The sequence below is a fragment of the Adiantum capillus-veneris genome, chromosome 10, assembly GCF_014529385.1.
Source record: "Adiantum capillus-veneris isolate H3 chromosome 10, ASM1452938v2, whole genome shotgun sequence".
Classification (NCBI taxonomy): Eukaryota; Viridiplantae; Streptophyta; class Polypodiopsida; order Polypodiales; family Pteridaceae; genus Adiantum; species Adiantum capillus-veneris.
This window is the reverse complement of record NC_140940.1, coordinates 104,277,245-104,302,160: the sequence shown is the minus strand read 5'-3', so window position 1 is coordinate 104,302,160 and position 24,916 is coordinate 104,277,245. Positions and strand designations below refer to the sequence as shown.

The following is a 24,916-nucleotide window of genomic DNA, read 5'->3' as shown; positions in this document are numbered from 1 at the left end:
GACCATATCCTCGTACCTCGAAGCTTCTATGCTGTATCGTGGAAATAGAGCCAGAACCAACGGCTTCCGGGACAAAGTATTTGCCATCAATTTCTTCTGTCCGTGCACATGAACAATCGTGAAGTAAAAGTGTGATAAGATGTTTGCCCATCGCATCTGCTTTTCTGATAGCCGCTTTTGTGACAAGAAGTAGCGTTAATTCCAACCATCTGTGAAAACGGTAAAATCGGCTCCGAGTAGGTAATGTCGCCACTGAGTAAGAGCATGGATAACCGCCAAAAGCTCTTTCTCACATATCTGTATTGTCCATTCCGACCTTGAAAGCAATCGGTTCTCATAGGCAATGACATGGCCTTCATGCATTAAGACCGCATCTGGACTATGACCACAAGTATCACAATATACTTCAAACGACTTCTGCAAATTCGGCAAAGTCAAAACTGGTCTTGTAGTCAAATTCTGTTTCAATTTTTGAAAGGCAGTCACCTCTGTGGGTCCTCACGAGAAAGGGACTCCGTTTTGTGTCAACATAGGCAAAGGGATAAGCAACCTCTGCAAACTTTCTAATGAACCGCCGGTAGTAAGAACATAAGCCCAAGAAGCTTCGAACTTCATGGACATTCTTCAAATCGGGCCAATCACGGATAGTCTCTATCTTGGCCGGGTCCATCTGCACTCCTGCTGCTAAGACAATGTGTCCCAAAAAGTGTATCTCTGGACTCGGCTCGCACTGTAGGGTGGCCGGTTCGGTGGCGTGGTTCCAGGTATCAGATCAATGGTATTATCCTCAGGACGAGCTGGTGGCAACTCGCCTGGCTGGCCCTCTGAAAAGCAATCGGCATGAGTGTGGAGAAAAATTGTGGCGTTCTTCATTTAGGTCAAAACATGTTCGACCTTCAATCATCATTCAGTTCTCTCCAGAAAATCGAGTAAAGAAACAGAAGTTCATCAAGTACAATCTCTGTGCCCTTCATTTGTCAAAGTCACTTTCTCGGCCCGGTAGTCAACCACAATGTTGTTCTTGTGGTACCAAGGGATTTCGAGTAGGACCTCACAACCTCCCAAGGGAATTACGTAGAAATCCTCGTGCCCTAAACACCCCTGACATTGCAAACGAAGTTTGCCAATGATCAGTGTAATGGCAACATCCCGCCCGGGTGCCGCTAGAACTACCTCTGCCTGTGGCCTCGGCTTGTCGGGCATAAATCACTGTCGAGCCGCCAATTCAAGTGAAAAGAAGTTGGCCTTGACTCCTTCATCCAAGAAAAAGAGGGCTTCCTGATCTTTCACTTTGCCCTAAAAGCGGCAAAGTTTTGTACTTTCATTCATTTGATTCGGTTCGAGCCCCACGCAATGTGGTACCAGTTTACCCTCTCTCGAAGAGTGAGCTGGGGCCGTGCATCCTTTTCTTTCTTTTCTGGGTTACTCTTCTTCTCTCTACTTTCATTGTAGAAGTCTGTTCAGTTCTTTGAGTCTTGATCTCATCTGTGGGGTAAGTCAAATTGCTTGAATGAATGGCAAAACCCCGTTTCGCATGACTCATCAGCTCTTGAATAGAATCTGACTTTGGTTCTAAGCAGTGATCCCGGATCTCTGTAGAAGTCCCAAGGTAAATCGCTCAATCTGTTCTTTAAACGAGATCTTCTTAAATTAAGAAGCTGGTAGAAAAGAGCTTCATAATCTCTCGCAATATGCGTCCAATGTATCCTTCTTGGTCATCCGAAGATGGTTCCAAGCAGTTCGTATGTTGCTCTCGTACTCCCAGGTCAGCCATGAAGAAATAAAAAGCCTTTTAAATTTCAGCCATTTAAGTGGTGCTTTCTTGTTCAATAGAAGAGTGGACCACCAAGTTCGAGGATTTCCCGTAAAGTAAGAGGTAACCCTCCGAATCTTGGAGTGCTGTGAGTAATGTCCTCCAGAGAAAGCTATGTCAAACTGTTGTATGAAGGCCAAGGCCTTCGAAGCACCTTGAAATCCAGAAAATGTGTCAAATTTAATTGACTGTCCACCTTCTTTAAATTCTCGGACTTTCTTGCTTTTATCTTCCAGAAAGTCATACTGGTTGGCTTTATAAAAATTCTTTTTCCTTGCATAAAATCTGCTGTCATCGGACTCCGAACTATCCGAAGACGAGTCCTCTGTAGAACTGTCCGAAACTGGGCGAGATTTAGACTTCTTTGCCTTTTTCTTGCCCTTTCCGAAGCTTTGCTTTTTGCTTCGCTTTTTCCCTTTTCTGTCTTCTTCCTTCGAGTCGGAAGAGCTAGAAGAACTGTCAGAAGAAGAAGAAGAAGAAGAAGAAGAAGAAGAAGAAGAAGAAGTAGGTACTCCTTCAAGTCGTACACGCTTCTTCTGCTTTCTTGCCGAGGCAAAAGTAGATTGACGACCCAAATAACCCGGGAAGTCAGTGCTTTTCTTTTGCTTTTTGTCGTGCTTTCTGGCTTTGTTCTGCGCATCAAAAAGCTGACTAATCCGTGCATCAACCACCTCTTCTAATTCTTGCTCTGTAAACATCCTGTCACCAATTGGTGACGTGTCATACCTGGACAATGTGGGGCAGTAGAGGACACATCCACACACACACCCCGGGAACGGGCCCTCAAATGCAAAGAATGGCTTACGTGGCAGAGGACTGTTGACATGGCACGCCGTACGGTTCCACAATTTGCGACGCAAAAAAAGCGCTGGCAAAGCTATATGGAATTCAAGCATTTGCGTGGGCTGCTTTTTCTATGCAAGGGGCTGAAAATTCCTACGCAATGTTCACACGTTTTCTGGATTTCGAGATGCTTTGAAGGCTTTGGCCTTCATATAACAATTTGACATAGTTTTCTCTGGAGGACATTACTCAGAGCACTCCAAGATTCGGAGGGCTACCTCTTACTTCACAGGAAATGCACGAACTTGGTGGTCCACTCTTCTATTGAACAAGAAAGCGCCACTTAAATGGCTGAAATTTAAAAGGCTTTTTATTCCTTCATGCCACATGGCTGACTCGGGAGTACGAGCGCGACATACGAACTGCTTGGAACCATCTTTGGATGACCAAGAAGGATACATTGGACGCATATTGCGAGAGATTCTAGAGCTCTTTTTTACCAGCTTCTTCATTTAAGAAGATCTCGTTCAAAGAACAGATTGAGTGGTTTACCTTGGGACTTCCTACAGAGATCCGAGATCACTCCTTAGAGCAAAAGTCAGATTCCATTCACGAACTGATGAGTCATGCGAAACAGGGTTTTGTCATTTATTCAGGCAATTTGACTTACCCCACAAATGAGATCATGACATAGAGAACCGAACAAACTTCTAACAATGAAAGTAGAGAGAAGAAGAGTAACCCAGAAAAGAAAGAAAAGGATGCATGGCCTCAGGCACTCTTCGAGAGAGGGTCAGCTATATCAAAGAGGGAAAGTGCTTTGGATGCGGGAAACTGGACACATCTCCGCGAAGTGCCATTAAAGGGCACCGAATGAACAGGATGAAGAAAGGTCAGAGAGTTCGAAAGCAGCTGAGGAGCGTGGCAGAAAGGCCAGATGAAAACGGAAGTAGTACCACATTGCGTGGGGCCCGAACCGAATCAAATGAATGAAAGTACAAAACTTTGCCGCTCTTAGGGCAAAGTGAAAGATCAGGAAGCCCTCTTTTTCCTGGATGAAGGAGCCAAGGCCAACTTCTTTTCACTTGAATTGGCTGCTCGATTTGGAATTACGCCCGACAGGCTGATGCCATAGGTGGAGGTAGTTCTAGCGGCACCCAGACGAGATGTTGCCATTAACTTCGTTTGCAATGTCAGGGGTGTATAGGGCACGAGGATTTCTACGTAATTCCCTTGGGAGGTTGTGACGTCCTTCTCGAAATCCCTTACCATAAGAACAACGCCATGGTTGACTACCGCGCAGAGAAAGCGACTTTGACAAATGAAGGGCACAGAGATTGTACTTGATGAAATTCAGTTTCTTTAATTTCGGGAAAGGATTGAATGAAAATTGAAGGTCGGTTATGTTTTGACCTCGAAAAAGAACGCCAAGATTTTCTCCACACATGCCAATTGCTTTTTAGAGGGCCAGCCAGGCGAGTTACAGCTTGTCCTGAGGATCATATCATTGATCTGATACCTGGAACCACACCACCGAACTGGCCACCTTATTGTGTGAGCCGAGCCTTGAGATACACTTTTTGGGACCCATTGTCTCAGTAGCAGGAGTGCAGATGGACCCGGCCAAGATAGAGACTATCCGAGATTGGCCCAATTTGAAGAGCGTCCATAAAGTTCGAAGCTTCTTGGGCTTATGTTCTTACTACCGGCGGCTCATTAGAAAGTTTGCAGAGGTTGCTTACCCCTTTGCATTTGTTAGCATAGGAAGGAGTCCCTTTCTCGTGGGGACCCACAGAGGTGATTGCCTTTCAAAAATTGAAACAGAGTTTGACTACAGGACCAGTTTTGACTTTGCCGGATTTGCAGAAGTCGTTTGAAGTATATCGTGATACTTCTGGTCGTAGTCCGGATGCGGTCTTAATGCATGAAGGCCATGTCATTGCCTATGAGAGCCGATTGTTTTCAAGGCCGGAATTGACAGTACAGATATGTGAGAAAGAGCTTTTGGCGGTTATCCATGCTCTTACTCGGTGGCGACATTACCTACTCGGAGCCGATTTTACGGTTTTCACAGATGGTTGGAGTTTATGCTACTTCTTGTCACAGAAGCGGCTATCGGAAAAGCAGATGCGGTGGGCAAACATCTAGTCACACTTTTACTTCCGGATTGTCCATGTGCAGGGACAGAAGAAATTGGTGGCAGATACTTTGTCCAGGATGTAACAAAGTGTTGACGTGTTGATCCACAGAAGAATGGAGCTACCGGTCGAGGGGCCTAAACCCTAGAAGAAGCAGAAGCAACAGAAGAAGAAAGCAGCGCCTGCTGACTTGGCAGATTGTACGGATTTTCGAATTTCACGTTGAACTGATGATGTGGTAGATTGTACGGATTTCCGGATTTCACGTTGAACTGACTGTTGACGTGGCAGATGTACGGAATTCCGGATTTTACGCTGGTAGCTTTTGAGCATTGCTTTTGGACCAGAAGCTTAGGCTTTTCATGTAAAGTGCTTTTCTTAGGCCAAGGGCCTTTAAATATGTGCTAAGGGCATATTCTCTGGCATGCTTCCTGGAGAAGGTGCAGAGTCTGGAGTACCGGCTTGTACTGTGTTGATGCAATATAAAGAGATATCGAAAGGGGTGCCAAGGTTTGGTCTTTCAGTTAAATTGTTATTGAAGTGCTAAAAGTCTGTTCAGTGTGTTCTTTTCTATTGGCACGTGGAGCCCGTCTTGTGGCACAGGAAGCCGTTGGTTCTGGCTATTTCCGCGATATAGCATGGAAGCTTCGAGGATATGGTCGGTCAGTATGTCACAGATACAGATTTTTGTAGATGTATTCGGTGATAGTAGCGGAATATTCCATTCGGGATAGTAGCGGAATATTCTATTCGGGATGTCTACTTGATGAAGAAAACGATGATGTGTGTTACACAGCCGTTAAAAGAAAAGGTTCCTAACCGAATGCCACTGTCCACCATTTACGGGTCACCTCCGCATTGATACCACCTTGAAAGGTGTGGAGAGATACTTCTTTTGGCCGAGACTCAAGAAGGACGTGGACGATTTTGTACGCAGTTGCTTGGTATGCCAGAAGGTCAAATTTTGACAGGCATAAAGCATAGGGATTGTTACAGCCTTTACCCATACCCACCCGCCCTTGGAAAAGTATTGCAATGGATTTCATTTTTGATCTCCCGAAAACACGTGGACACGATTGTTTATTGCCCAAATATTCAGATTACATGGCATGCCTGGACAGAGACCCTAGATTCACAAGTTTGTTTTGGACGGCTATTTGGGAGAACATTGGCACGCCTCTGCAGTTTTCATCATCGTTCCACCCGCAGTCTGACGGGCAATCAGAGATTGCTAATTCAATAGTACTAGATTTGTTGAAGTCTTCTTCTTTGGATCTGAAGACTTCATGGGAAAAGGTTTTTACCTTTGGTGGAATATGCCTACAGAAACACGACTAACTCTTTGATAAGGAAGGTGCCAATTGAGATTATTGAATTTGCTACGAAGGTTCCACCCTTCCTTAACACGAAAGATATGATTTTTTTCTTTGAAGTTGACTAGTTCACGAGGGACTTGGACTTGGTTCGGAAGGCTTTAGAGGAATTCTAGAAAAAGGCAACAGATAGACATTGTCGCGATTTGAAATTGAAGGAGAACGATTGGGTGCTTTTGATTTGAGAAGGCACGCCTGAGGAAGAAAAAAGGGAAAGGAGAGGCTTTTTTCCAAAGCTCAGTATGCGATACTACAGACCTTTCCAAATTTCCGAAAAGATAAATGATGTCTCCTTTAGACTGAAGCTGCCCGATACTTGGAGGATTCACAATGTTTTTCATGTGAGTCTCTTGAAGCCTTTTGAAGGCGATGTGCGCGATGATGGGGAGCTAGATGAGCAACCCGAAGTGGAGGAAAACAACAGATACTCGTTCTAGAACAGATATTGGCACAGTAAGATAGAAAGATAAAAGGTAAAGCGATAAGACAGTTCTTGGTTAAATTCAAGACCTACTCCGCATTGGATGCGAAGCGAATGGAGGAGGAGGACCTGGCGGATACTCCTCAGATTGTGAATCTTTACCTTCAAGCATTTGGATTAGCATAGTCTATTCTAAATGGAACCTCGAACTCAGCTCGAGCAGAATCTGGTGCAGCGGGTATGCACAAGAGGAGAGTTGCTCCGCTCCTTTGTCAACAGATTGCCTCAATTTTTGATACTAAAGTCACTGATGTCTGTTTTGAGTTTCAGGGATACTGTGGGCTGACAATATTCTACTGTATGACTTTATGAACTGGAATTCCCGAGAACATGATACTTACTTGTTCTTGACTTGTTTAAGTGTAGGAACTGATAGACGAAATGACTGCAGCATTTCCGTATGAACGTTCTCGATAGACATGGTTGCAATAAGGATTAATCAATCGGGCATCTATGAGGTCCCGAGTGGATCTAGATGCGATTGCTAAATACGTTGCCGATAAATCATGGTCTGAGATCTGAATGAATTATTTGATTGTGATTTGTCCTGTGATGTCCTGTGATGTGACTGTCGATTGGTACATGTGCTAGATGTGTGTTCCTAGTGCGTCGGTACTAACAGTGAGTGTTTGCTAAGGCAGTTTATGGCCTCTGTTTGTTTTGCAGGCGTAATCTAGGGCGATTACAATGCTTTCAAGAGGGGGGTATGTCACAAATTGGTGACGTGTCATGCTTGGACAATGTGGGGCAGCAGAGGACACATCCACTCACACACCCCGAGAACGGGCCTTCAAATGCAGAGAATGTCTGACGTGGCAGAGGACTGCTGACGTGGCATGCCGTACGGTTCCGCAATTTGCGGCGCAAAAAAAAGCGTTGGTAAAGCTGTACGGAATTCAAGCATTTGCGTGGGCTGCTTTTTCTATGCAAGGGGCTGAAAATTCCTACGCAATGTTTATGGGCAGCTTTTTGGAGATGCTTTAATTATCAAGCAAAGCTTGAAAGTCAAAGTTGCCTTATTTTTATGGAGCTTTTGATTTTCAGCTTTTGGGGCTCTACTTTTAGCATCCCTTGTAAACCTTTATAAGTGTGGGCAGGGCTCCCACTCTGCAGAGCATCTGGACGTAGAGTCTGAGAGTGAGACCCTCCCACTCCCTTGTACTTTGAGCTGTAGATTAATACAAAAAGAAATACCGAAAGGGGCGCCAGTCTTTGGGGCCAATATCTCTAGGCATGGAACTCCGCCGCGCCGTGTCGAATCAAGTGTGAACTACGAACTGTTTTGAAGTGAATTCCTGTCGTGTCGCGGTAGATTCTCGACTTGGAGTGTTCGAGTTTGTTACATCCTCGGCGTAAGAGGTTGTTTGAGCGTTGGTTTGAAGGGCGGCTCCATGGTTTGCCGCCACTGTGAGTGCACCTCGTCGAAGGAGGTCTGGGTGAATTTTTTTTTGCAAGTTTAGGGTCCTTCGCAAAATTCATCATCAACTTTGTCGCATCATTGACCAATCTCGGATGTTCCATCTCTTCAAGCTTCGCCTGAGTAGGCCGAGGTGGGCCATACTCCTCACGTGAATCTTCTTCGTGATCTCTTTCCGCATCTCCAGATGCAGAGGAAGTTGACTGTCCTTTGCTAGAATCCATAAGTGCCGGGTAAAAAGGATCAAATTTCCCGGTAGAAGAGAAATCGGCCGCGCTCTGATACCATTGTAACAGACTTAGACACTCCAAGTCAAGAATCTACCGCGACTCGACATGAATTCACTTCAAAACAATTCACAATTTGATTTGACACTGGCCTGGCGGAGTTCCGTGCCAAGAGGTATTGGCCCCAAAGATTGGCGCCCCTTTTGGTATTTCTATTTGTATTAAATTTGTTGCACAAAATACAAGGGAGACCCACCCACAGACTCTGAGTCCAGATGCTCTGAGAAGTGGGAGCCCAAATCACACTTATAAAGAGTTACCAGGGATGCCAAAAGCAGAGCCCCAAAAGCTGCCCATAAAAAGCTACCCCCAAAATAGGCTTACAAAATAAAACAACTTAAAAAAAATAAAGCCCCTTTCTCTTTCTCAAGCTTGTGTAGAATAAAGCAGGCCCAAAAGCTGCCATACGCTACAGCTTTTCCGTACATTGCCTGTCACATGGCTGTCCGTAATTTCTGTCGTAATTTGCGGGTGTTGACCGTACGACACTGCCACGTCATCATTTCAGCCTGTTTTCCCCGGGACTGTCCATGCCAAAGGGGAAGGTGTGTGTGTGTGTACATGGGCTGCCACGTCACTGGGTTGTGACATGTAGGGGAGCGAGAGAGCAGTGTGTAGTGTGCAGGTCATCACTCCTAGCACCACCCTGTATATAGAGTGGAAAGCATGCACTCCTTAGTCTTAACCTATGAAAGGAAACTTGCAAATGAGCCTCCCAGCTATAAATTCAGCGCCACTTCTTCTTGCATGAGGAAAGTGCACAGAAATGTGCCACTTGGCGCGTTTACAGGCGATTTTCCGTTTCGGGTTGCCGCCTAAAAATCTGCCGAACTGGTTACCCAGTTGACTTTGCGACAGAGTTCTAAAATGTTCCCCTTGTCATTCCGAAGATAATGACGCGAACACATTTCATGGCCCAAAATAGCAGTTTCCTAATTTTTAAGAGATGCTTCTGTTGGGCTCCCATTGGTTTTTTGACCATATATCCCCATTGGGACCGCATCCAAAAATGCAATGTGGCCCAACTGTCGAGTATTTTCTTTTGGTGATCCCACCTTGGCTTTATGTCTTTATTGAGTTCACTTCCTAGTATCCACCAACTTGCTAAGTGCGATGGGGGAACCTACTTGAATTGAGCCTAGACATCCTCTTACTATACAAATTCCAGTGCCGAACCAATTCCCGTCTGTTGGTGAAACTACCGTTCACATTGGCCATACAATGTCTGACCATTTGCAACTTCAAATAGAGGGTCTCAAAAATAAAACAAAAATCATTGGAAAGAAACCAACAAGTAAGGCTGGCAGTTGCCACGTCCTCGTGACATAGTTAACAATTGCCACGTCCTTGTGACATCTATAATCAATGCACATTCTCCAAGATCCGTCTTTCTTTAAAATCAACAACACCGGAGAGCAGTAGGGTGAAGTACTCGGCTGGATAAGACCCTTTTCCAAGAGGTTTTTCCGCTTGGTTTTTTTTTTCCCATAATCTCTTCATTATGGGCTCTGCTCACACGGAAAGGTGGCTGATTTGGTGGTGTGCTTCTAGGTATCAGATCAATAGTATGATCCTCAGGACGAGCTGGTGGCAACTCGCCTGGCAGGCCCTTAGAAAAGCAATCGGCATGAGTGTGGAGAAAATCTTGGCGTTCTTTATCAAGTTCAAACATATTTGTCCTGTGTTCATCATTAATTTCAAAACGGCAGAAAACAATACAATAGGGACAGACTCGCCCTTCAATTTCACATCAAGTACAATTTTTCGGCCTTTCATTTGTCAATGTCGCTTTCTTCGCCCGATAATCGACCATGGCGTTGTTCATATGGTACCAAGGGACTCCAAGGAGGACATCACAACCTTCCAAGGGCATTATGTTGAAGTCCTATGTTGAAGTCCTCGTGCCCCAAATACCCTTGACAATGCAACCGAAATTTGCCAATGATAGGTATAATGGCTACGTCCCGTCCGGGTGCCGCTAGAACTGTCTCTGCTTGTGGTCCCATCCGATCGGGTGCAATCTCAAGCTGCGCCGCCAATTCAGGTGAAATGAAGCTGGCCTTGGCTCCTCCATCAAAGAAAATCAGGGCTTCTTGATCTTTCACTTTGCCCCAAGCTCGACAAAGTTCTTTATTTTCATCAATCGTATTTGGGTTAGTACCCATGCAATCTGGAACCAGTTCTGCTTTCATCTTGCCTTTTCTTCTACGTTCCTCAGCTGCTCTTGAACTCTTTGGCTTGTCTTCATTCTGTTCTTGCTGTGCCTTTTTAGGGCACTTCGCGGAGACGTGCCCATGTTCCCCACATCCAAAACACTTCCCCTCTTTGATGTAGTTGCCCCTCTCTCGAAGAGTGAGCCGGGGTGATGAATCTTTGTCTTTCTTTTCTTGGGAACTCTTTCTCTTTCTACTTTCATTATTAGAAGTTTGTTGGGTTCTCTGAGTCAAGATCTCATCAGGGGGATGACCCATCAATTCTTGAATAGAATTTGACTTTTGTTCCAAGCAATAGTCTTGGATCTCTGTAGGAACCGCTCACTCTGTTCTTTAAACAAGACCTTCTTAAATGAAGAGGCTGGTAGAAAAGAGCTCCAAAATCTTGTGCAATAAGCGTCTAGAGAATCTCCCTTGGTCATACGAAGATGATTCCAAGCAATTCATATATCTCGTTCGTACTCCCGAGTCAGCCAAGAAGAAATAAAAAGCCTTTTGAATTCAACCATTTAACCGGAGCTTCCTTTCTCAGTAGAAGGGTGGACCACCATGTTCGAGTATTTCCCTTGAAGAAAGAGGTAGCCCTCCGAACCTTGGAGTGCTCTGAGTAATGCCCTCCAGAGAAAGCTATGTCAAACTGGTGTATGAAGGCCAAAGCCCTCGGAGCATCTCGAAATCCAAAAAAAGAGTCAAACTTAATTGATTGTCCACCTTCTTTGAATTCTCTTACTTTCTTGCTTTTATCTTCGAGGAAGTCGTATTGGTTATCTTTATAAAAATGGTTCTTCTTTGCATAAAACATGTGATCGTCGGAGTCCGAACTGTTTGAGGATGAGTCCTCTGTAGAACTGCCAGAAACTGGGCGAAATTTAGGCTTCTTTGCCTTTTTCTTGCCCTTTCCGAAGCTTTGCTTTTTGCTTCGCTTTCCCCTTTTCTGTCTTCTTCGCTCGAGTCAGAAGAGCTAGAAGAACTGTCAAAAGAAGAAGAACCGGGTAGTCCTTCAAATCGTACACGCTTCTTCTGCTTTCTGGCCGATGCAAAAGTAGATTGACGACCCAAATAACCCGGGAAGTCAGCTCCTTTCTTATGCTTTTTATCGTGCTTTTTGGCTTTATTGTTTGTGTCCAAAAGCCGGCTGATCTGTTTCTGAACCACCTCTTGTAATTCTTGCTCTGTAAACATCCTCGGAGAAGGAGGTTTATTGAGTGCCGGTTTGATGGGTGGCTCTAAGGCCTTTTGCCATTGGGTGTGGACCTCTGTGAGGGATTGTTGAGTCATAATTTTTGCAAATTTTGGATCCTTTGCAATTTTAATCATCTGCTTCGTTGCCTCGTCAACCAATTGTCGACGTTCCATCTCTTCAATCTTAGCCTGAGTAGGCCGAGGTGGGCTTACGCCTCTGATTGCTCATGAGAATCTTCTCCGCAATCTCCTCCCGCATTCGCTGATGCAAAAGAAGTCGACTAATTTCTGTTGGAATCAATAAGTGTCGCAAGAAAAGGATCAGATTTCCCGGTAGAAGAGAAATCGGCCGCGCTTTGATACCACTGTAACAAACTTGAACACCCCAAATCAAGATTGTACTGTGACACAACAAAGATTCACTTCAAAATAGTTGACAATTCGCAATTTGGTCGACACAGCCCGACGTAGTTCTGTGCCTAGAGTTATTGGCCCCATAGGCTGGCGCCCCTTTCGGTATTTCCTTTTGTATTAATCTGTGTTCAAAGTACAAGAGAGTGGGTAGGTGCTCACTCTCAGACTCTGCATCCAGATGCTCTAAGAAGTGAGGCTTTGCCCACTAATTTATAGATACAAGGGATGCCCAAAAGCAGAGCCCCAAAATCACTCAATAAAAGCTTTTCAAATTCAAAAGCAATTTGCCCAAAAGCTGCCATAAAAACAGCCAGCGTAATTTCAGGGAATCTGTACGCTGCCACGTCATCAGCAGTCAACGCAAAAAGCGGATTTCCGCACAATTTGCCACGTTAGCCTGCCACGTGTCACTGCGGTACAATCTGCCACGTGTCACTGCTGTGTGTCCGGGGTCTGCTGCCACGTTACCAGTTTGTGACATTGGGACAAGAAATATTTCAAACTTTGTTGATCTCTGTACACAGTAAAATCTGCAGCGATGGCGCAAGTAATGCTTCCAGAGACTCAAAGCATGTATAATTGAGACTCAAAGCTTGTATAATTGCTTGGAGTTCTTTCTGGTAAATCTGCGCAACCCATAGTCACAAGGGACACGTCCCGAGGATTGGGGAGGGGGGACGGGGCTCAAATGGATTTTTAGCAGAAAAAAGAGGGTGGGATGGCAAGTGGGGACGGGAAGCCCAAAAATGAGCGTCCCCTATAGCTATGGTGCAACTTTTTTGTCTTTGGAAGCATTTGACTCTCATAAGCTACTGCATGGCTTTCTTGCAGCACCCCAAACTACTTCCACATGCATCGCAGTTAACCTCAAAGATTTCTGCATGTCTGGTAAAATTAACACTGGGCCGATAGTCAACTTCTGCTCTAGCTACTAAGTGGACTTTACAGTTTGGAGTTGATTGGTTGTGATGTCCTATTGGGTATACCTTGGTTCTACAAATATTATGCTCGTCTAAAATGCTCGAGACCGATAGACCATCCTCTGATATAAGAACAAGGAGATACACTTGGACATGAAACATGTAGCAAAAATAGAAACCATGAAGACTTAAGCTTTGGAATGGTTCCCATATGGACTAAAGACAAGATTTTTCAAATGTTATTCTTAAGTATGTATGAATATAAATAAACAAAAATGCTGATTATGAGATGAATGAATGATAACAAGAGTTTCATCTCCTATTTGGTGGTGGCTCTATCTCCCAGATTAACGGCAATGGATAGAATGACTATGAAATGGGCTGCAAATTGATTCACTCTGGCTATACAAAAGGAAATTCTTATAGATGGGTTTAATCAAGGTGGCTTCACCAAAGAATTGAGACTTCTATCGAAATCACAAGAAATGTTTAATGATGATGATGATTGGCACTGAAAAAAGTTATTTCTTCACTATTGCTTTTTGGTATTATGTTGATTGGACAGGGAAAATTTTCAATTCGTATGTTGATTGTTTTGGGATGTTTGGGTTGCAGACGAGCCTTTCAGAAAAGCAAATTTTAACCAGCTGTGTAAAGCCAACTGTGGTAAATAATGAAGTATCTCCTGTACTCCTGCTTCACGGGTTTGATAGGTATGACATGATCTGTTATTCTTTTGAAATTGATTCATCCTTTTTCCTAGGAGTCCTCCTTTGGCCTTTTTTTTCTTTGAAGTTTGAAAAATTGGAGTCAAAATATTCGATATTTATTAGTGGCATGCTTTGTTGTGGCTGAGGCTAAGATTGTGCTATGTATAGCAGCTCCTGTCTTGAGTGGAGGAACACATACCCTAAACTTGAGAGAGCCAATATTGAGAGCTGGGCCTTGGATATTCTTGGATGGGGTTTTTCATATTCAGGTAAGGAAACATTAATTTCAGCGTTAAGGGGAGTCTAGCGATTTACATTCCAAAAGAAATACCTCGATAACCCATGTGTGCTGGCAGAGGACCTTAAGTCCGTTGGTGCAGAAGCAAAACGTGAGCACTTATATGAGGTATTTCCCTGTGAGCTGTCTAGGTACTTGAATGGCTGTCTTTTGTTCATATTCTGATGTTGTGACTTCAGCTAAAGAGGATTATGCTATGCAGGAGAAGTTAAAATGAGTGGCTCTCAGCGGTGATGCATGAACTCATGTTTTTTATTTATTTTATTTTGTCAAATTTTGTGATGGTAGTTTTGGAGATCATACATAAGAAAACCCATGGTTCTGGTAGGTGCTAGTCTTGGGGGTGCTGCAGCGATAGATTTCACTGTCAAACATCCAGAAGCAGTGAGTGTCTCTTCCCACTATCAAAATATTGCAAGAAAAGTGGCATGTTGCATGGAAATTATTGAAATTCCTGGCAGGTATCAAAGTTGGTCCTCGTAAATGCACAAGGCTATGCAGAAGGTACAGGAAAAATGGCAACATTTCCCAAGTTCCTTGCCTACGCTGCTGTAAGTGGTACTCTTTTGCTGTTTTCTGATTCAAGTCCAGGTATTTGTGGCAAGGTAGCTAAGCATGGTACGATACGTCAGGTATGGGTATGATAAGCATAGTGTTCATCACCCTTTAACAAGGTACGTAAGATACAGTGTATTAAAAGAAAACAAAAACTTAATTGATTTCTACAGTGTTGATGAAAGATAAGAGTTCATCTAAATTACATGCATAAAAGAAGATGCTTCAAAAGAGGCTACAATGATGCTTTTAACCTACAATAAATAACGTGAAAGCATAAAGTATAATAGTGGATGTACTGTTTGTACCACACATATGGCATGGAAACGAGGGGTTGGTTACGCGAATGGATGCTGCCATGATTTGTGGTTGAAAAACGGTCTTATGGTTACATTCTTTTCTGGTTATTTGCACAGGTTTCAGTGTTGAAAAGTGTCTTGCTACGTACTTATGCAAACACTTTAATCTATCACAGAATTGAATGGGATAGGGTTATTGATCAAATGAAGGTAAGATGCTATTGTAAGGTTTCTTTGAGGGTTACACACTATCTGGTTTGGATTGCCAAATTTTTGATGTCATGTTAGCTTTACGATGCAGGTTGGACGATTGCATTGCTTCATGCCTGGTTGGGCTAAAGCATCGGTTGACTTCATGCTGAGTGGTGGCTATAATGTTACTTCGCGCGTTTCTGAGGTCATTACCCTCTGATTCATGAAAAATACTACCTTTCAATCTGTATCAATGGAACTTCTTTGTTATTGTCAGGTCACAAAGGAGACACTTATCATATGGGGAGAGGAGGACAACATATTAAGCAAAGATACTCCACAGGTAGGTACCCCCAATTTTGTTCAGAATGGAAAGAACAATAAGAAATGAACAAGCGATGAGCATAGATTGAAGGGTGAAAGAACCTTTGGAGATGGAAGATGAAAGAGAGAAAAAATTGGAAGGTCAATGGGCACTTGCTTTCTCTATATAAGGCTGGGTTAAGGCGAGGCAGAGGTAGATGGAAGCAAAGGGGCGTGCTTCCTTGGTGGCGCATACTCATTTGGCAGAAACGGGCTGTGAACTTTCGGACCCCCCCCCAAATGCAAAGCTCCATGCGCTTTTGCAGCACAAAAGTGGATCTGCAAGATTGAACCAGGATCAGCAGCGCTGGGATTTGTTACATTACCATCAAAACACTTATCATTCGGTGATTATTCAAATAAAAATTTGAATTGCTATCTGCCTCCGCCTCTTGTGAACGGGGGGGCTGCAGTCAACCTACAAGTCTGTCATTACCGCTGGGCTCGTCTAAACCCAGCCTAAGTCATTCTAGTGTCTCATTTTCCTTGTTTGTCACGTGCACATGGCTCTATGTGCCACGTGGACATGCTTCATCGACTTCCAGAGCTAATTTCCACCTATTTCTAGATAGGAGTGTCTAGAATCCTAGGAGGATTAGTACCGGCAATTTTGTGAGCCTGTTCCTAGGACCTGCATGTCCAGACGAGTCCATTTTATTAGGTTGTCCAGTTTTGGAACCCTCTTGCATAAATGGATTGTACACGCGTTTTGACATTATAACATTACGGTGGGCATCTAGCATGATGTGTATGTAGTTTCAAGTTAGAGGAACGACAGATGTGCAACAATTTCACCCAGAAACTTAGCCCTGGTCAAACTCATCAATAAATCATTTTTAATTAAAAAAAAAAAAAGATCTTGATAGAGGTTTTTCCCTACCTGAACTTTAGTGGGTTTATAACCAGTAAATTGGGCCTATAAAGGGAACCAAGAGCCTAGCGATCACATCAGATTTGGACAGCGCAAATCAGCCTTGGCGTTTGTGGAGCAGAGCATTCAGCATTTTCAGCCTTTTCAGCCCAGCCAGCAGCAGTACCCCATCGCCAGATCAGCCCTAGCGCTGCCCATCATTGCAGATCAGCCCCTAGCGTTTTTAGTTTTCAACCCTTCCCTTGCCGGATCGGCTTGGATTTGCCCCTCGGCCATTCCCTCACCGTCATTGAGTGCTCTAGCCTCTCATTGCTGTCCATCATCAGCATCGTCGAGATCTGCATTTTCAGCCCTTCCTTCCTCTCACATCGAGAGAGCAATTCAGCCCTAGGTCTTCCCCTTGGTGGCCATCCACAATCCCACATTAAGATTCAAAGGTGCATCAAATCACCTGTGGAGGTGCTTCATCTCGAAGAGCTACCGAGGTGACATTCCCCATTCGAGTCAGTAGAGCCTGCATTTGAGGTATTGCATGTGTGTCATTCCATTTACACAATCAAAAACAAATATCACATCTGTAACGGTGTGGGTGACCCTTGATAGGGTTGGTTGGACCCCATCGGATGTCATTCTCCTCTCTCTCTCTCTCTCTCTCTACACATCTATACCGCTCTCTCTCATTCCCTCTCTCTAGGGAATTTAAAAGGAACCATCATTCAAGCTAAAAGCAATCACTAACGCAAGGAAAAGAAGTAAAAGATTTGTGGAAGTGTAAAACCTAGATCTTCACCATTTCAATTTGCTGTACCTGACATTGTTTCACTCCTTTAGACGTTCTTGGAGTTCTCCTTCAGAGTTCAATCTATAACAATCCAGGAAATAAATGCTTTTCAAGAGTAGAGTGAATAGGAATAGTATGTGCGCCTTAATTACACCCCATAGCACTTGAAGGCTGCTCACACCTGATGAGATCAAACACTCATTTTGCTTTTGTGGATATTTATGCCGTAGTTTGTGAGAGGATAAAGTTGCTGTGGCGCTAAGTGAGAAATAGGTTTAGTCCGCTCTAAGTGATGAAGGTGGTACTTTAAAATTCAGGAGGGGGAAAATTAGCTATATTTTCTAATCAGATAACCACTGCTGCAATCCGTGTGTGTAAAGCATGCAGTCTTGACCGTCATTGTCACAAACTGGTGACGTGGCATGCTCTTGGACACACTCACAGAGTGGCAGCAGACCCGGACAAGCACCGACAGGCTGACGTGGTAGGATGTACGGATTGCCGTACGGATTTCCAGATTTTGTGGCGCAAAACGCGGAAGTGCTGATGTGGCCTGTCGTACGGATTTCCTGCTTTTACGATGTACGGATTTTTGCTGGCTGATTCTATGCAAGCTTTTGAATTGGATGCTTTGTTTTTAAAAGCTTTTAAGCTTACTGCTTTTGGGGCTCTGCTTTTGGCATCCCTTGTAAGAATAAAAGAGCCCTAAGGGCCTCATTCTATAGAGCATCTGCACGCAGAGTCTGAGAGCAGAGGACCCTGCGGGAGTTGTACTTTACTCAAAGATTAGTATAAAAGAAATACCGAAAGGGACGCCAGTCTTTGGGGCCAATCTCTCTAGGCACGGAACTATGCCGGGCCGTGTCGACCAAATTGAACTGTGATTTTAAAGTTGTGAAGTAATTTAAGTGATTCTCTCTCGTGTCATGACAGAATCTAGACTTGGAGTGGCCAAGTTTGTTACAGTGGTATCAGAGCACGATCGATTTCTCTTCTACCGGGAAATCCGATCCTTTTCTCACGACACCTATGGATTCCAACAGAGATCAATCGATTTCTTCTGCATCTGGGAATGCGGGAGGAGATCGCGGAGAAGATTCTCATGATCAAACAGAGGAAGAGTACGTCCCACCTGGGCCTACTCAGTACGAACTTGAAGAGATGGAACGTCGACAATAGGTTGACGAAGCAACAAACAAATGATCAAATTTGCTAAGGATCCCCAATTTTACAAATATTTTGACCCAACAAGCGATGACTGAAGTTCATACTCTGTGGCAGAAAACCACCTAGCCACCAATCAAACTGGCGATCAAGAAGCCTCCTACTCCAAGAATGTTTACTGAAGAAGAAGTCCATGATGCGGTCCAGGCCCAAATCAATCAGATTCTGGATACGAAGAAGCCCACGGAAAAGCAATTGAAGCAACGTAACAAGGGAACTATTTTCCCCGGTTACTTAGGACAAAAATCCACTTTTGAAAACACCAGAAAGCAGAAGAAGCGTGTACGCTTCGAAGGATTGCCCAGTTTGTCCTCATCTTCTGATAGCTTGAACACCTCATCTTCTTCTGACTCAAGTTATGAGGACAGGAAAGGCAAGAAACGACGGACAGAGCACATGTTTTATGCAAAAAGAAACCATTTTTACAGAGCCAATCAATATGATCTCCTCGACAACAAGGGCAAAAAGCCCAAAGAATTCAAAGAGGGAGGACAAGCAGTAAAGTTTGAGCGCTTTTCAAGGTTTTGAGATGCTCCCAAGACTTTAGCCTTCGTCCAACAGTTTGACATAGCATTTTCTGGAGGCCACTATATAGAGCACTCCAAGATCAAACGGGCGGCATCCTTTCTAAAAGGCAATGCATGGACATGGTGGTCCACTTTGCTATTAAGGAAACAAGCGCCGACAAAGTGGTTGAAATTCAAGAAACTCTTTATTTCTTCATGGCTCACATAAGAATACGAACGAGATGTGATTACTAACTGGAACCATGTTCGGATGGTCAAGACAGAATCTTTGGATTCTTATTGTGAAAGATTTTGGAAAATTTTTCTACCTGTTTCATCCTTTAAGAAGATCAAATTTAAGGAGCAGATTGAACGGTTTTGTTGTGGGCTTCCCAAAGAAATTCGAGATTATTGTCTTGAAAGGAAGTCCGAGTCTATACAACAGTTGATGGGACACGTGAAGCGGGGATTTGCTATACATGTTGGTAAATTATCTTACCCATCAGATGAACCTTCAACAAGTCATAGCAGAAACAATCGACGAAGAGATAGAAGACCTTCACTGACAGAAGACCAAAGAGATGAATATTTCAAAGCAGGGAAATGTTTTGAATGTGGAGGACAAGGACACATCGCTACAAGGTGTCCCAAAAGGGCACAAGAATCAGAATGATTGGCAGATTGACAGAAGAGCAGGACGAGGCGATACTCATTCGAGGACAGCTTTTTTTGAATTAGCATTATTTTGCTTTATGAATTTATGAAACAAGACTTTTTGAAAGATGATTTTAAATTTTGAATAAAACTAATGTTTTATAAAAGAATATGTTAATTCTGGAAAACAGCAGGATTAAGAATGAGATGGAGCAGTGACAGCTCTTGAATGAACCTGATAACGAATTATGAATCACGTCTGATTCAATGGAATGAATGATTGGACCACTCTGTACAAAATGAACTTAGTGATAATTTGGGATTCTCAGAAATGATTCTCGCACACGAGTGCTTGAGGCGATATCGATTGTCATGTGATGTCGTGTGATGTGACTGTCGATTGGTACATGTGCTAGATGTGTTGTGCCTAGTGCGTCGGTGAAACTAATTTGACTATTTTGTTTTTAATTTCTATTTTCTAAAATTAGGACTTTAATAAAAAAATGTGCACAAGTTAACTAATAAGTTAAGGAATCACAGATCTGTAAGAAAAGCCATCAGGAAACAGACAACTCTGGTGTGTCATACGATGGGTGACAAGAAGCACCGTGAAGGAGTTGGCCTGTTAGTTCGGTGGGAGAAGACCAGGTAATGGTGGTCCCTGATGAGTCACAAGATGGGTGACAGGTTCATCGGTAAGGGGACACACTAAGGGTCTGAGGAGGAATTCCGAACTGGTAAGATGAACTACGCGTAAGAATGCAAGCACATGGATAAAGATGGGTTCTAAGAAGCTTTGGTAAAAAGCAAGACGAGAAGCGGATGTTTTTCCGCGAGAGAATGCTTGAGTTCATATCCGGGGACGCCTGGAAGGAATAAGTGCAAGCATTGGAATAAGTTTATAAGGTTTAAACTGAGTTTAAACAGGTTCACATTGACCGGCCAGTCAATTTTAAGTGAACAGACTAACTTTTAATAAGTTTATTAAGTGACCGGCCGCCCACTTAATAAGTGGGCAGCCAAGTACTAAAATTGATGCAGGACGTTCTCTTAAAAGCAGAAAAGGCCAGCGCCTCCTAAATCTGCAAGAAAAGGCTAGCGCCCACTATTTTGGCAGAAAAGCAGTCGACCCTCCCTATTCTGGCCGACCTGCAGGGCTTATAAAACAGCCAGCGCTCTCATCTTTGAGGAGGTAGAACTCGCAGGAGAAGAGCAAAAAGCAGCCAGCGCTAGCAGATTTCAGCAATTGGAGATCGCAGAAGCACCCTCACGCTGCCCTATTGCTCACGTGAAGAGATCTCGTCGCCAGGATTTAGTTGCAAGAGGATTTTCCCGCATTCCTACCCTGCTGTCCTGCAATTTCAGCAAGCTTTCGTCGCAAAGAACGAGTTCCAGAAGAAATCTATCGCGACAGAAACTCTCGTCCACGTCCGAGAGGTGATAGGTAACGATTTTCAGCTTTGTTTATGATGAAGTCCTTGTGTTTGGATGATGGAGAAGTGATGACTGAGTTCCTAGCAAGGTAAGGAAATTGATGACGGAGTTCCCAACAAGGGAAGTGAACTGATGCTTGAGTACCCAGCAAGGGAAGTACGGCCTCGTGCCTAAGTCCTTTACGGGAAAGAACGACCTTTGGGTCTAAGATTACAGAACGGAGGGGTTTCCTCGGGTTCTTGTGCTTGTATACGACTCTCCCTGAATAAAGAATACTCTTGACGGGGGGGGACCAGCCCATCTTCTGGTCCCCAATACTGTGTCAATTCTCTCTCTCTCTCTCTCTCTCTCTCTCTCTCTCTCTCTCTCTCTCTACTCGTCATGATGAACCGTCTCTCTTAAATTCTGCATGATATTTATCTGAGTGAGCAGCTACGCTTCCGTATTTGTGACAGTCGGTACCAACAGTTAGTGTCTGATAAGACAGTTTATGACCTCTGTCTGTTTTGCAGGCGTAATCGAGGTACGAGTTTCCGGATTGTGATTTTAAATGTCATGTGACACATCCAACCCTATGTGTCCTTGGACAAGCTACAGCATGATCAGGGTTCAGTCAGTCTAGTCAGTCTAGATTAGAAGTGATCTGGCACTTTTGTGAGTAGACCGTGCATGCCCAGTCACTTAGTGTAGATACATATTGTAACAGGCTTGGACACTCCAAGTCAAGAATCAACCGCGACAGCACCAAATAACCACTTCAAAACAATTCACAGATCACAATAGATTTGCACTGGCCCGGCGGAGTTCCGTGCCTAGAGATATTGGCCCCAAAGACTGGCGCCCCTTTCGGTATTTCTTTTTGTATTAATCAATCATCAAAGTACAAGAGAGCGGTTAGGGTTTCACTCTCAGACTCTGCGTCCAGATGCTCTGAGAAGTGAGGCCCTCACCACTAATTTAAAGGTTACAAGGGATGCCCAAAAGCAGAGCCCCAAAAGCTTTTAAAATCAAAAGCATCAGTTCTCTCTCTCTCTTAGAGAGTCTTTTCTCTTTTTTTATAAAAAAAAGCAAAAGCAAAATTCGCGTAGCTCATCATTTTCCAAATTTTTTTTTTAATAATAATCCGCCTCCGCGATTTCCGGAATTTAGGGTTTTTGGCAAAAATTAGGGTTTGCAGGAATTTTAGGGTTTTTGGCAGAAATTAGGGTTTCTGCTGTCCGCTACGTCATCACTTTGTGACATACCCCCCTCTTGAAAGCATTGTAATCGACCGCGATTACGCCTGCAAAACCGACAAAAGCCATAAACTGTCTTAGCAGACACTGACTGTTAGTACCTTCGTACTAGGAACACACATCTAGCACATGTACAAAATCGACAGTCACATCACACGACATCACAGGACATCACCAGACATCACAGGACATCACATGACATTCAGCATTCATTCGGATCTTAGACCATGATTTATCGGCAATGTAGCTAGCAATCACATCTAGGTCCAATCGGGACCTCATCGATGTCCGATTGACTAACCGCTATTGCAACCATGTCTATTCGAGATCAATCAGACCAAAATGCTGCAGTCATTTCGGCTATCAGTTCCTGCACTCACAAGAAGTCAAGAACAAATCAGTATCATAATCAGGAATTCCATTTCATAAAGTCATCCAGCAGAATACTGTTAGCTCTTAGTATCCCTGAAGCTCAAAGAGACATCAGTGACTTCAGTATCAAAATCGAGGCATCTGTTGACAAAGGAGTGGAGTGACTCCCCTCTTGTGCAGCCCACTGCACCAGATCTCCAGCCAAGCTGAATTCTGGGTTCCGTTTGGAGTAGACTATGCTAAACCAAAACATCGAGGTAAAGTTTTACAATCCGAGGAGTATCTGCTAGGTCCTCCTCCTCCATCCACTTCGCATCAAATGCAGGAAAGTTCTTGAACTTAACCAAGAACCGCCTTCGGACTTTACCTTTCTTCGTATCATTATGTGCCAAAATCTGTTCAGGAACAAGGATCTCCTCGTTTTCTTCCACTTTGGGTTGCTCATCAGGCTCCCCATCATCAGGCACATCACCCTTAACAGGTTTCAAGAGACTCACATGCAATGCATTGTGAATCCTCCAAGTATCTGGCAGTTTCAATCGGAAGGAGACGTCATTTATCTTGTCAGTAATCTGGAAAGGTCCGTAGTATCACATACTAAGCTTTGGAAAAAGCCTCTCCTTTCCCTTTTTCTTTCTTAGGCGTGCCTTCTCAAAAGTAAGAGCACCCAATCATCCTCCTTCAGTTTCCAGTCGCGACGATGGCGATCCGCTGCCTTTTTCTGTCGTTCTTGAGACTCCTGCAAAGTCTCGCGAACCTTGGCAAAAGCCGTATCCAAATCTCGCGAATATTCATCCGCTTCAAATTTCTAATCTTTCGTGCTTAGAAAGGATGGAACCTTCGCAGCACTTTCAACAATCTCACATGGCGTCTTCCCCGTCGAAGAGTGTATCGTGTTACTATAGGCAAATTCCACCAAAGGTAAGTTCTTTTCCCATTGAGTCTTCTGATCCGAGATACAAGACTTCAATAAATCTAAAATCATTGAATTGGCAATCTCAAATTGCCCGTCAGTCTGCAAGTGGAACGATGACGAGAACTGCAACCGCGTGCCAATGTTCTCCCAAATTGCCTTCCAAAACAAACTCATAAATCTGGGGTCTCTGTCGAAGACAATCGTCTCAGACGTGCCATGTAATCGGAAAATCATCGTGATCATTCTGTATTCTCGGGAGATTAAAAAAAAAAGAAATCCATTTCAATATTTTCCCAGGGGCGGGTGGGTATGGGTAAAGGCTGTAACAATCCCTGTGCCTTATGCCTGTCAAACTTGACCTTTTGGCATACCAAGCAACTGCGCACAAACTCTTCCACATCCTTTTTGAGTCTCGGCCCAAAGAAGTATCTCTCTACCCCTTTCATGGTGGTAGCAATGCCGCGGTGACCCGTAAAAGGTGGACAGTGGCATTCAGTCATAACCTTTTCCCTTAACGGTTGTGTAACGCACAACATAGTCTTTTTCATAAAGTAGCCTTCCCGAAGGGAGTATCCAGCTATTGTCTCCCCATCCCGTATCCGTGTGAAAATATCTGCAAAACCTGTATCTGTGGCATACTGATCGACCATATCCTCGAAGCTCCTATGATGTATCGCGGAAATAGCCAGAACCAACGGTTTTCGAGACAAAGCATCTGCCACCACATTCTTCTGTCCCTGCACATGGACAATCTGGAAGTGGAACTGTGACAAGATGTTCACCCACCGCATCTGCTTTTTCGAAAGCTGCTTCTGTGACAAGAAGTAGCGCAAACTCTGATGGTCTGTAAAGACAGTAAAATCCGCTCCGAGTAGGTAATGCCGCCACTGAGTAAGAGCGTGGATAACCGCCAAAAGCACTTCCCCATAGATCTTTGCTGTCATCTCCGGCCTAGAGAACAAACTGCTCTCGTAAGCTATGACATGGCCTTCTTGCATCAAGACCGCACCCAGACTATGACCACAAGCATCACAAAATACTTCAAATGACTTCTGCAAGTCCGGCAAAGTCAAATCTGGTCCTGTAGTGAATTTCTCTTTCAATGTCTGAAAGGCAGTCACCTCTGTGGGTCCCCACGAAAAAAGGTACTCCTTTCTGTGTCAAGGTATGCAAAGGGGAAGCAACCTCTGCAAACTTTCGTATGAACCGCCTGTAGTACGAACACAATCCCAAGAAGCTTCTAACTTCATATCGGGCCAATCACGGATAGTCTCTATCTTGGCCGGGTTCATTTGCACTCCTGCTGTTGACACAATGGGTCCCAAAAAATGTATCTCTGGTAGGAAAAATTCACTTTTCTTAGCATTAATCACTAATGTGTGATCTCGTAATGCCTAAAAGACTTGAAGCAGATGATCTCTGTGTTCTGCCTCATTCTTGGAGAAAACAATGATGTCAAAGAAAGTGCCAACAAATAGCTTGTAC

At 43.9% G+C, this 24,916-nt stretch overlaps 1 protein-coding gene across 2 annotated transcripts in view; it reads left to right on the top strand.

The window, feature by feature from the left end:
• The window catches only part of LOC147449391 (alpha/beta hydrolase domain-containing protein VTE7-like), a 50,329-nt gene that overhangs the window by 13,820 nt on the left and 11,593 nt on the right, over positions 1 to 24,916 (top strand). Inside the window, exons 3-10 of one of the 2 annotated variants that reach the window (XM_086521832.1) lie at positions 13,637 to 13,734; positions 13,903 to 14,000; positions 14,088 to 14,137; positions 14,318 to 14,413; positions 14,491 to 14,580; positions 15,001 to 15,093; positions 15,185 to 15,280; positions 15,353 to 15,418. In XM_086521832.1, coding sequence (XP_086377958.1) covers positions 13,637 to 13,734; positions 13,903 to 14,000; positions 14,088 to 14,137; positions 14,318 to 14,413; positions 14,491 to 14,580; positions 15,001 to 15,093; positions 15,185 to 15,280; positions 15,353 to 15,418 — 687 coding nt within the window. Of the gene's footprint in view, positions 1 to 13,636; positions 13,735 to 13,899; positions 14,001 to 14,087; positions 14,138 to 14,317; positions 14,414 to 14,490; positions 14,581 to 15,000; positions 15,094 to 15,184; positions 15,281 to 15,352; positions 15,419 to 24,916 lie in introns of both variants that reach the window. The other variant, XM_086521831.1, reaches the window with a different exon arrangement.